The sequence below is a fragment of the Rhinolophus hipposideros genome, assembly GCF_964194185.1.
Source record: "Rhinolophus hipposideros genome assembly, chromosome: 8".
NCBI classification, from domain to species: domain Eukaryota; kingdom Metazoa; phylum Chordata; class Mammalia; order Chiroptera; family Rhinolophidae; genus Rhinolophus; species Rhinolophus hipposideros.
This window is the reverse complement of record NC_138054.1, coordinates 72,555,377-72,567,475: the sequence shown is the minus strand read 5'-3', so window position 1 is coordinate 72,567,475 and position 12,099 is coordinate 72,555,377. Positions and strand designations below refer to the sequence as shown.

Genomic DNA, 12,099 nt, shown 5'->3' with positions numbered 1-12,099 from the left:
CTGCCACCAACCATCTTTGCAACCACGGCTCCTCAGTTTTCCCACCTGCTCAATGGGGATAGTAATACCTTTCTTACAAGGCTGTTGTGGGAATTAAGATAACTGACATGAAAGTTCCCATCATAGTGCCTGGGCACATAGGAGATGCTCAATGTATGTGAAATCCTCCCTCCTTTTTGGCAGGGGAGATGGATGGGGTCAGGCCTGTCTGTCTCTCTGACACTGGGCCACGTGCACTGAACGAGAGCACTGTCCAGCTTCATGGTGGTGGGCAAAAGAGGAACTAAATGGCCCCTAAGAGACAAGACCCGACACAACAGAATTTTAGGACAGCCGGATATTATCTTGTCCCTTGATTAGACCATGTCATACTAGCCTTTCTGGGCTCAGAAAATGTGGCTGCTATGTCCGTGTGGTCCCAACTCCCTGAAACCACCCATATCCCAGATAGTTCTGAGCATGCCGGGTTAGCAAAACACTTTTATTGTCTCTGTTTGAAGAGGCACTTGGCCTTGAGGAAAAACTGGTGGGTGGCAGAAGCAGGGTCTGTATAGAAGCAGAGAGCCAAGTGGTATGCTCCGGGCACACACGCCAAACCTCTATTTACCTGCTCCCTGGGCAACTGCTCATTCTGTACACTTTTCCTGTGAATGCCTAGTAGGAATTTGGTCCAGTGCTCTGTTTCCCTTGGGTGGAGTCGAGAGAGGTGGAGAGATTGTTCCTGAAACCAGGAGCACTGCAGGACACCTTCCCTGGTCGCAGCGTGGTATGGGGACCAGGCAGAAGCTGGAAGCCCATCCCACCACCCTCCGCCAGTGCTCTCTGCGTGCTCCCCTCCTCGCGACTACACACTCTGCTTCACTTACGTATAGAGAACGGTCTTCTGGTCCCCGTCCTTCCCTCCGTCCCCGACCGTCAGGGTGTCATAGCCCCTCTCCAAGTCAAACTCCTCGAAGGCCAGCTTGATCACCTAGGGAGGGAGCACGGAATTAGGGAGCAGGCAGGGGCTGCCGGAGACTTCAAGATAGTAAGACGTTTCCTTGTTTTGTCCCAATGCCCAGAGTCCCCGTGACACCATCCTACAGGACCCTCAATCCACGTAAGCATTTCCATGCCACCTTTTTGAGTGTGAACTATTCTTCTCCAGGCCACACAGTCTCTGGGGTCCCCTGATGTTTTCCAAAGATGTTCACAGCACATCTGCTCAATTCCGGGGGCTGTTATGGCAACACCAGGCACATCTGGCCGACTCTGAGATGATTAGTCTCTTTCTTCACGCCTTAATGCACAGAAATCCCCATGGGCGTGGTGGCAATTTTTCAGGCCACATGTGGAATCTCAGCCTTCTTGCCCCCAGGGACCTACAGATGTCTCTCTCAGCTTCTCTGCCTGCTTTTCTCCATCTTCTTTGTTTGCTTATTTGTTGAATCAATGAATGTTCCAAGACGGAGATTTTGACAAGATTCTTCTCTCTTAACTTATTTTCTCTTAACTCTCTTAACTTGTTTTGGTCCTTTCTTCCATAAATATTTACTAAGCATCCACCCGATACCAGGCTAGGAGGTGGGGTTTCAATAGTGAGCACACCATGGTCCCCGCCCTCAGTGAGCAAGGGAGACAGAAAAGCAAACTGATAACCACAACACTGGGCACTCTGGTGAGGGCTGGGGGAGCACAGAGAGGCCTGGGCTGGTAGCAGGAGGGAAGGCTCTTCGCGATGGTGGGTTCTGAGAATTCTGCAGGCTATGGAGGCCTGGCAGGCCAACGGGGAATGCTGGGAGATGGAGGGGACATTCCGAGGAGTCAGATGCCCAAGGCCTGAGCCGTGGTAGACATGGAACATTCCAGAACAAGTGTTCAGTGTCTGTCCGTGGCGGGGCCACACAATGAGCACACCTGCTAGTTGCCTCATTAGCAGGGAAGGGGAGGGACAATGTGATTGGGCCTTCAGTGCAAGGAGGTGAGTCAAGAAGGGCCAGAACTTGAAAAGTTGCCTGGAGCTAGGTCCTAAGGGTCTCATAACCCTGCCCCAAAGATTTAGGGTTCATCCTGAGGGAGGAGCAGTAGAGGAGTTTTAAACAGTGGGTAAGGTGACTGGGCCCCCAAGTCTTTGGGAAAACATCAGTCTGGCTGCTCATGTGGAAACTGATGCGGCAGGAGTGAGGCTGAGGTTGGGGGCGGAGGATGGTTCCAGGCTTTGGGTGGTAGGTGAGTGATGGAGGAGGGCGATGGGGATGGAGCAGAGACCAGGTCCAAGCACTACCGAGCGCTTTGTGACTAGACGGGTGTGGGGGCTGAGGGACAGACAGGGACCTAGGACGACGTGTGGGTTTCTGGCATGGGCAACGGGGTGGGTGGTGGTGTCATTCACGAAGACAGGGCACACAGAGGCACCACTCCTGTCCCTAATCGGGTCTCTTTTTGTCAATCTGGTTTTAATGTGATGAAGATCTTCAGTCTCCCAATGGGGAAGCTGAAGGTACTCCGAGTTTTACCTAGTTGTGCAGGTTTCCTCTGTCCAAACCAAACAACCCAGCACCTACATGCTGCCAGGGGCCAGCAGAGCCTCATGCCAAAGGGCCTTCAGATGCCTCAGAAGCAAACCTCCAGCACTCATTCACGAGCCTGGGTACCATTCACGCGGAGCCTCAGCACTGCATCGCATTCACAGAGGGGAGCATCTATGTATTAGATTGTCCCTGAGCCGGAGCAAATAGGACAGAGGAGGGCGTGGGTGCCACAGCCTGGAAGAAAGGTGAAAGTGGGCTTCCTGGAGGGAAGGAAACCCAGGCTAAGTTGGGAGATGAACTGTGTTCAATAAATGGGTAAGGAAGGGAAAGCAATCCAGCCAGAGGGAGGGGCAGGCGCATGGACGAAGGTGTGCAACCGGCGACTCGTCCAGATTCCTGGTCCATCTGGAGTTGTTCAATGGGGGTGGGGGTGGTGATGCAAGAGAAGGAGGAGAAGCCAACTTAGGAAGTGCTCTCTGTCATGCTAAGGATTTGGGCTTTGTCCTAAAGACAAGTGGGAATTATGGAAGAGTTGTCAGCGAAGGTATGAGATTTTTGTTTTAGGGACACCAGCACTGAGAGATGGTGGAAAACTAGGAGACTGATCTCTGGGCTGTAGCCATAGAGTAGGTGAGGGGAGATGTGGGCTTTAGCTTTAGCAGGTAGTGGTTGGGGTCCTTAGGAGAGGGGATGGAATGTAACTGTCAGCAGTGAGTGGGGATGCCACGCTCCTTCTGGCTTTCTCATTGAGCAGGCAAGCTTGCCTTCCATGTTGTCTGCAGGCCAACGTCCTCCTCATGAGACCACCTGCTCAGTCTGCAATCTCCTTCCCCTCTCCTACCCTTTGGTCCCACCCTATAGAATGGTACACAAGAAGGCGCGTGAGGCATCTACTCCCTGCTGCCCTCCCAACCACACAGCCTGGGGGGCTGCTGAGTTCCTGAGCACCCCCCCCTGTTGGCCCACTCATGACTGCAGTTTGCACAGATCCCTGCTCCTCCTCCTGGCTCCCTCGGCAATGTCTCCTCATCTTTGAGCCATTTCTCCACGTGTTCTCTGAGGACCCTTTCTCTCACCTCTGTGTCAGCACTTACCTGCTGCACTGTGACTGATCTGTTTACCTGGTACTCCACTATACCATGCACTTCCTGGAGGGCTGGGGCCAGGTTTCACTGCCTCTGTACTGCCAGTGCCTGTCGGCTGCCAGGCACATGCCAGGGGCTCAGGCAGTGTTGAATGGGAGAACATTTTCCAAACCTTCCCAGATTCTCCAGATGGACTGATTGCTAGGCTCTTGGATCCCTTAGAGGAGTTATCATTTAGAACAAAGGTCAGCAAACTGTTCCTGTATAGGGCCAGATAGTCAATATTTCCCCCTGTGCAGACCGTATGTCTGTTACAACTACCCTGCTCTTGTGGAATGAACGCAGCCATACACAACATGCACATGAATGGGCGTGGCTGTGTTCCGATAAAACTTTATTTACAAAGACAAGCAACAAACTGGATTGGGCCCACAGGCAGTAGTTTGCCAATTCTGGTCTAAAAGATTCTTTGAGACACTCAATCACAGTTTTGATGGTCTTCTCTTGTGAGATTTCTTCACTACAAGAGCAAGATGACACCTACAACGTGCTCGAATCTGTTCTGAGAACTTTACATACATCAACTCATGTAAAACTTACAATGACAAGCTGCTGTGAATACCTCCATTTTACAAATGGGAAAGCTCAGGCACAGAGACGTTAGGCAACTTGCCTAAGACCACACAGCTAAGTGGTAGAACTGGGACTCACCAGGCAGCCAGAGGCTAGGCTCTCTGCTACGCTTGCTTTACTACCTCAGAGTCTCCCAGCAAAGTCTCAGGTCCACGAGGTAGAGGGTGTGACTTATCCTCTAAACCTCCGCTGAGCTCTTTATCTGGATCCCAGCAGCTCAGCAAAGACTTGTTGCACATGAAATATCTGTAAGACCGGCAGAGCCTTCTGCAGGAGGGGCCTGGCTTCTGCCAGAACTAAGGGTCCTGGCTGCACTTTCTTGCCACCATCACCCCCTTCCAGCCAGCCCTGGAGCAGAGGGCACTGGCGCACCACCCCACCTCCAAAAGAGAGAGCATGTGATTACTAGGTTGATAATGGGAAAATACTGCTTCGAAGGCCAGAACCCAGAGCCATAAAGTGATTCACATCACTGGTCAGAGCAGTCATTGCTGCGAACTGCATTTAAGAGCATCTGACCCCAACATAGGAGCTAATTACACAAAGTAGACAGTACAATACACACGACATTGCAGCTTTGGGACAGGTCCCAATGCACCACATATTGATGCTTTCTGTTCTCCCCTACTCTCTTTGGACTTTGTTTAAAGACAGGATCCTATAATGACTCATTAACTAACGTGCAGATCAATTAAGCTCACAAAACGCCTTTCTGAGGCAGGAAAGTGGCAACACATAAAAAAGGCATGATAAAAGAGTGACATTTGTATACGGCTCAGACACCCGATTTATACCCATTAGATACGTGAATAAACAAACCCCTGATCTAGGATATAATTACGGCGCACGCGCTACGTGCCAAGCACTGAGCTAGGTGCTTCCCACGTTATCATGTCACTTGCCTGACAATGAGCAGAACCTTAATGCCAAGGGCATGATGTGGACAGGGAGTGCTACAGGACCACAAAGGGAGAGGTGCAAGGTGGTCACGAGCAGAGGGAGGCACGCTGGCCCTCATGGGACTAAGGGTGGATGCTCTGTTCAGGAAACGGGACCATCGGTGAACAGAGGAATGAGGAGCAGGGAGAGCAGTCACGGTGAGGGGTGGCGAGTGGGGGAGGGGGAAGGGAGAGCAGCCTGGTGGAGTCTGCAGTTGGCTTCTGTCTGCAGGCCAGAGCAAGCAGTGTGGACTTGATGGTGAAGATGCGGGGAAGCTGTAACTCAGCATGAAGGGAGGGCTGCAGGCAGAGACCTGCCAGGAGCGGGTATATGTAGGGTCCAGAAGTAGAAGGAGGACTTAGGGGAGCCTGAGTCTGTGTTCACTGCAGAGGGTGGGAGGGTGCAGGGAGTACTGGGGACTGCACCCTCAGCAGAGCCCCCTGTCCAGAGAAGCATGGCAGATGGGAGTGGAAGCACAGAGGATGCCCGCCCCAGGTCCAGAGGACATTTCTCGCTTCCTGAGCACCGTCCAGGACCAGCCAAAGGATCCGGGGCTTCCGGCCTGTACAGTCGCAGTGAAGCTGCAGAGGATCTGACAGCTGACGGGCCTTGTGGGGGAAATTGGAGCCCCAAGAGATCTAGATGGAGTCTGTTTTGTCCACTGACTGCATTTTTACCACAGCCAGCTAGCTGGGCTTCCTTCACTCTGGACCCAAAACTCTGTGCCCCACTATCCCTTCAAGTTTGACTATTAGCTCCTGAAAGGAAGGGAACTCCCTTTGCTGGGGGCAGGGCCTGCCTGGTGATTCCTGCCTGGGTTTTGCTGAGGGCCCAGGGTAGGGCTGGAGAATTGGTTCTTGGGGTGGGCAGGAGAAGCGGCCAGTGGGAAGGCGGATCTGAACCCTCGAGTTGAAGCAGCGAGGCCTCCAACACCTTTGAGGAAGGCTTTTTTTTTTTTTTTTAAATTGAGGCGTAATTGACACATAACATTATATTAGTTCCAGGTATGCAACATAATGATTCAATATCTGCCTCCCCTGTGAAATGATCATCACAATATGTCTATTTTCCCCGTCACCATGCAAAGCTACAAAATATGCAATACGATATTATTGACTATAGTCACCAAGCAGTACAGTACATCCCCATGACTTCTTTATTTTAGGATTGGAAGTTTGAGCCCCTTCACCTATTCCTCCTAACCACCCAATCCCCTTCCCTCCCCCTCTGGCAACCACCACTCTGTTCTCAGCGTCTATACAACCTGTTTTGTTTTGTTTGTTCATTTGGTTAGTTTTTTAGATTCTACACGTAAGTGAAATCATACGGTATTTGTCTTTCTCTGCATATTTCACGTAGCATAATACCCTCAAGGTCTATCCATGTTGTTGTAAATGGTGTAAGATTTCATTCTTTTTTATGGCTGAGTAATATTCCATTGCATATATGAGTATGTGCCACATCTTCTTTATCCATTAAACCGTAAATGGACGCTTAGGTTGTTTCTATATCTTGGCTATTGTGAATAAAGCTGCAATGAATATACGGGGCCATATATCCTTTTGAATTAGTGTTTTCATTTTCTTCAGATAAATACCCAGGAGCAGAATTGTTAGACCATATGGTAGTTCTATTTTCAGTTTTGCTTTTTTTTTTGAGGAAGCTCCATAATGGATGTATCAATTTATATTCCTACCAACAGTGCACGAGGGTTCTCTTCTCTCCACATCCTCACTAACACTTGTTATTTCTTGTCTTTTTGATAACAGTCATTCCAGCAGGTATGAGGTGATGTCTCACTGTGGTTTTGATTTGCATTTCCCTGATGATTAGTGATGTTGAGCATCTTTGCATGTACCTGTTGGTGACTTGCCTGTCTTTTTTTAGGAAAATGACTATTTAGATCGTCTGCCCATTTTTAAATTGGATTTTTTTTTCTGTTGTTGTTACTGAGTTGTATGAGATACATATTTGTTTGGATGAGAAAGGCTTTTGAGGAGGTTGGGAACAAAGCCCAGAGGTAGAGACGGAGAACTTTCAGAGGTTCTGGACCTTTGGTCACTGTCTCCGTTCAATTTTGGTAGTTCTAAGAGTAGTAAACCCTTTCACCTACTTATGACTCATCCTCTCATTGATTGATGGATTCATTTATTCCCTTATTTGAATATTCAACAGTTCACATGTACTTGCCAAGTGCTGGGATTTGGAGAGGCAACAACAGGCAAGATAAACATGGCTGCCACCCTGAGAGAGCTCACAGCCTAGAAGAGGAGACACACACAAGCATGTGGAGAACACCACACAGTGTGACGGTGCTGAAATCAGGGAAGTGTGGGCATGGGGTAAATACAAGGGGCACAAAATCCTAACTAGAGGAGGGGCAGGGCTTCTCTTTAAGAACAGAGGAGGGCTTATTGAGAGTTGGTGCAAATTGGCCTGTGTGTTTGCACAGGAAGGTGAGAAGACCATGCATTAAAGAGGAAGTTAAATAATATGCATCTGTAGGGGTTTTAAAACTCAAGTCATCTTTTTTTTTTAATGGATTAAAAAGGAGCTGCATTAGTAAAACTATCTATTAATTTCTGAATTAATATAGGTAAAAAGTAAGATACTGTGGGGACAGAGCCCCAGAGAGCAGTTTCCAGACTCTCGGCCTCACGTGGAAAGGTGCTGGCTCAGGTAGTAAATGGCCATCAACTGTGATTGGATGGCCATCAGCTGTGGCTAGTTGGCCATCAGCTGTAACCAGTGAGCCACTGGCCACTAATATCACTGCCATGCTATGCTAGCAGCAAATGGGGGCTAGCAAGAAAATGGTGGCTGAGCTAGCAAGAGTGGATTGCAGTTAGCACGGCAGAGTGCGGGTTGCGGATTGCAGAGAAGTGGACGGCAGGTTGCAGATAGTGTGGCCCCTGCTTCCTGTGTCTCCAACCCAGCCGCCAGCGAGACTATAGTGGTATGACTCCCGCATCTATGGCTCCGTGGGTGTTCCTTTTTGGCCTTACCATGTCCTGTGTTCTTATATGGGGAGCGGGACCAGAGACCCCGCCTGACAACCTCCCTGACAGATACTCAGAGTAAATTGGAAGCTTTTTTTGTTATTTGAGATTTGCATAGCCTTTGAAACAGTAATTTTTAGTGCTGCCTAAATGTGTGCGATTCCCTCTTTGGTAGAATGGTCACTGACCTTCTTACGTGATGCTGGTGCAATCACTTGTCAATACAAAATGTGCTAGAATTTGATGAAATAAAGCTTTGAATTTGAGAAGTAAAGATATATTTTTTTAAAAAAAGACAGAGAGAGTAGAGGAAGGAGTGTCGGGACATGAAGGCCACAGCCACAGCCAGGTCTAAGGAAGAGTAATGGCCAGGTGAGAGGTGAAGTGAAAAAAAACAGAAAAAAAGGAATCAAGTTTAGGACTTAGAAGAGGCCATTAAAAGGTCCCTTTAGAGCCACATAGTTATGAAAAATGCACTGTGGGGACACTTGACCTCTCTGGTGGCCAGCTAGCATCTCTCACAGAGCCCAGCACAGAGACGGCTTAGGAAATGCTTGCTGAATGAGTAAGTGAGTGAACAAATGGGCCAACGAAGGTGTTCCTGACATTTGCACTACTGAGTGATCACTTGCCTGGAGAATTCTTTTTTAATTCTTCATGTCTACAAAGGGAAGAGTGACACTGATAATCCTCAAGGAGTGAATACTCAACACTCTATTATCTCTGGCTTTGAAGTTCATGAAATGAGCTTTCCTTTTTCTCTCCCTTCCATGCCCCCTCCTTCTCTACGCTCTTATCCCTCCCTTGCCTGTCTCGCTTTGCCTCTCCCGCCTCACTTCTACTTCTTTTCTAGAAAAGGTAAATGAACTTTGCTGATCAAATCCAGCGATGTTCATATGCACACTGAATCCAATGTCTTGAATTCATACTGAGAAACTGAAAGAAAGGCAGTTCGGTGCAGGTAGGGGGCACTAACACTGGTCTGGCTTTCAGTCCTGACCACAGAAATTTCAGCAGCCCTGTCTTCTTTCACGAGGTTGAGCTGAAAGGTCCTAACAAGAGGAGGCCCGGGGACCAAACAGAGGTGGGGCTATACCTGAGAAGCTACCTGACACAAAAACAGGTCTCCTCCATCAGTTACTAACATTCAAACATCTGCTGAGCTCCTCCTTAGTACCGAGCACTGTGCTAACTGCCAAAGAAATACTAAATAAAATTCCACTCTGCTTTCAGGGCGCTCCTGAGCGATGGGGAGAGAACGTCTAAACACAGTACAATGTGATACACACACAAAAGGTGCTTTGGGAACAGAGGAAGGAGCAAGACCTGGTAGAATTAGGAAGGCTTCTCAGAAGTGGGGTATTTAGACTATGTCTCAAAGCGGGATAGGAAGTTGCTTGGAGGAGAAGGGAAGGACAGGAGGTGCCAGAACGAGGTCTTAAAGGGCCAGGTGGTCCATGAAGCAGTTCGGTGTGGCCGAAGCTGGGGTTTCCTGAGTGGGGTGTGTGTGGGCCCTGTGTGTTTTGCTGGGAGGGAAGGGGTTGTTATTTATTACATAAGCTTGGCTGATCAGAACCACCAGGTACCCATCCCAGATCCACTGAATCAGATCTTTGAGGAAACAGTTTTGCAATTTTTGTCTTTAAAGTCTCTCCAGGTATTTCTGATGATTAACCAAATTTGGGAAATAGTATTGTGGGTGGAATCACTATCGGGACTAAGACAGCCCAGATGGCCAAGATGGGGTTTACATTTCCCACTGTGATGCCAATCAAAGGGAGAATGTGGAGTAGGCCAGAGTCACTTGCTCTGAGTCTTCTTTTTGCCCTTTCCCCTGAATCTGCCAAACTTCCAGAATGATGCACTGGGGTGTTTTAATGGTTTTCTTATTAGTTTATTGAGTAGAGACACACGCGTCACCTGCATCCCCAATGAGACTGTAAGTCCTTGTTCCTACAGGGCTAGGGCTGCACAGCCTGGAGGGGATCGGTCACTGCTGGTATCGGGACATATGTTGTTGGCCACTCTCACGCCAGATCATTTTGTTTCTCTCTTTGGACGTTCTTATTGCCCTTGGGGTCGGGGGGAGACCTGGTCAGTGGAACATTCCCATCTCCCTCTCAAGTTCAGGCAGCAGAGGTCCTACAAGGGGGATGGAATTCCAGGAAGGGTCCTCATATCCACACTTATATAGGTACCTGGGGTGCATAACCATTCCTTGATTATGAGGACACCAAGGGAAATGTGTCCTGTGCTACATTTCTGCAAGCAAGACTCTCAACACCTTCTCATTACAGCATACTTCTTCACCCACTCCTTGCAAAGGGAGGCCCTGTATTTGCAATCCCATTGGCCTCTCACTTACTCCAGAACCCCCTTCACTCACCATCCTCTTTCTCCTACATCTTCACTCTCTCCCTCTTTGCTTGCTCTGCCCTCATTGGAAACCTATACAAGTTTCCAATATTTTAAACACACAAACACACACCCTAAGTAGCCCCAAACTTCTCCCCACCGTGCCTCCCTTACACGCCCTTCCTCCTCCCTTCACTTTACCATGGAACTTGTCAAAAGGGCTGTCTACATTCCTGGCGTCCCCTTCCATCCGTTCACTCCCCACCTCACTGCTCCTTCTGCCCCAAGAGCTTGACTGAAAGGTCGTCCTCCAAGGCCAAAGCCAATGGCCTTGTTAGTCCTTTTCCAACTAGACTTTTCTCATTGCCACTGTCAGACATATCCTGCTTGGACACTCTTCTTGGTTTTATAGCACGATTGTCCTACCACTCAGACTGCTCTCTATTTCTTTCACTGGATCTCTTTCACCTGTAAGGATGGTGCTCCCAGATTCCATTCTGCATCTTCTTTGCTCTCTCCAGGAAAGGTTGTCCATTCCTTAATTTTCTTTTCCCACCCATGTGGCGATGAGATAACACCCAACTCTCTCTCTCTCTTGAATCCAGATTTATCCAGTTTCCAACCAGTGTATCCAAATGCCATTGGATGAACCACAGGCACTTCAAATGTACTGTATTTCCCTCTTGACCACTGTAAACTAGGTTCCTCCTCTTGTATTTCCTTTTCAGCCTCCCAGTGGTCCACGTCAGAAAGTATTGAGGCATCCATCATTCATTTCTTAATTGAGTCAATGTTTACTGAGTGCCTACTATGTGCCAGGCACATGTTGGTCACTTGGAATACAATGTGAAATAAGACCCCTCCTTCTGCCTGACTCCTCACATCCGATCAGCCACCAAGTCTCATCCCATTCCCTAAATCTCTTGCAAATTTGTCTCCCCTTCCACATTTCCAAAGCCTTGGTCGATGCCCCATTTTTTTTACTTGGGTAACTGCTTCAGCTTCCTTACTGGTGTCGCTCCCTCTAGTATCTCTCTATAACCCTCTCTACTCCTGCCAGAGCAATCTTTCAAACAGTCAAGACTTCTTGCTATTGCTCTGGTTCAGAAGAAGAATGGCCTCCTCCTCCCAAGGCTGACCTCAGTGTTGTCAATCCCACTCCCTCCCCTCTACTCTTAGACCTTGCTCCACCCAGCAGCACAAGACAGCTACTTAATTGCATGGCCAATGGAGCCAGAAAGGCTGGGTTTAAATCCCGGCACTGCCACTTACTGGCTATGTACTATGGAAAAATGTACTAACCTTTGACCTATCATGATTCAATTTCTTCACTCATCAAACGGGTCTATTAAAACTGAGTCAATCACGATACGACAAGAATGAAAAAAACCCATCTATACAGGGGCCTTAGCTCAGTGCTCAACACATGATAAGCATATAATAAAAGAGGGCTATTATTGTTATTACCAACAGTCTAACACTTCTATCCTTAAACGTCTGTTTCAGAACAAAACCTAAGATTCCACGGCAAGCATGTGGGTTCACCATGATCTGGATCCTGCTGACCTTTCCATCCTC

General features: G+C 48.5%; 1 protein-coding gene across 1 annotated transcript in view; it reads right to left on the bottom strand.

Annotated features, from left to right (window-relative positions):
• The window catches only part of CSMD2 (CUB and Sushi multiple domains 2), a 579,318-nt gene that overhangs the window by 257,484 nt on the left and 309,735 nt on the right, over positions 1-12,099 (bottom strand). The window contains 1 exon segment of the mRNA XM_081055778.1: positions 867-970. Coding sequence (XP_080911904.1) covers positions 867-970 — 104 coding nt within the window.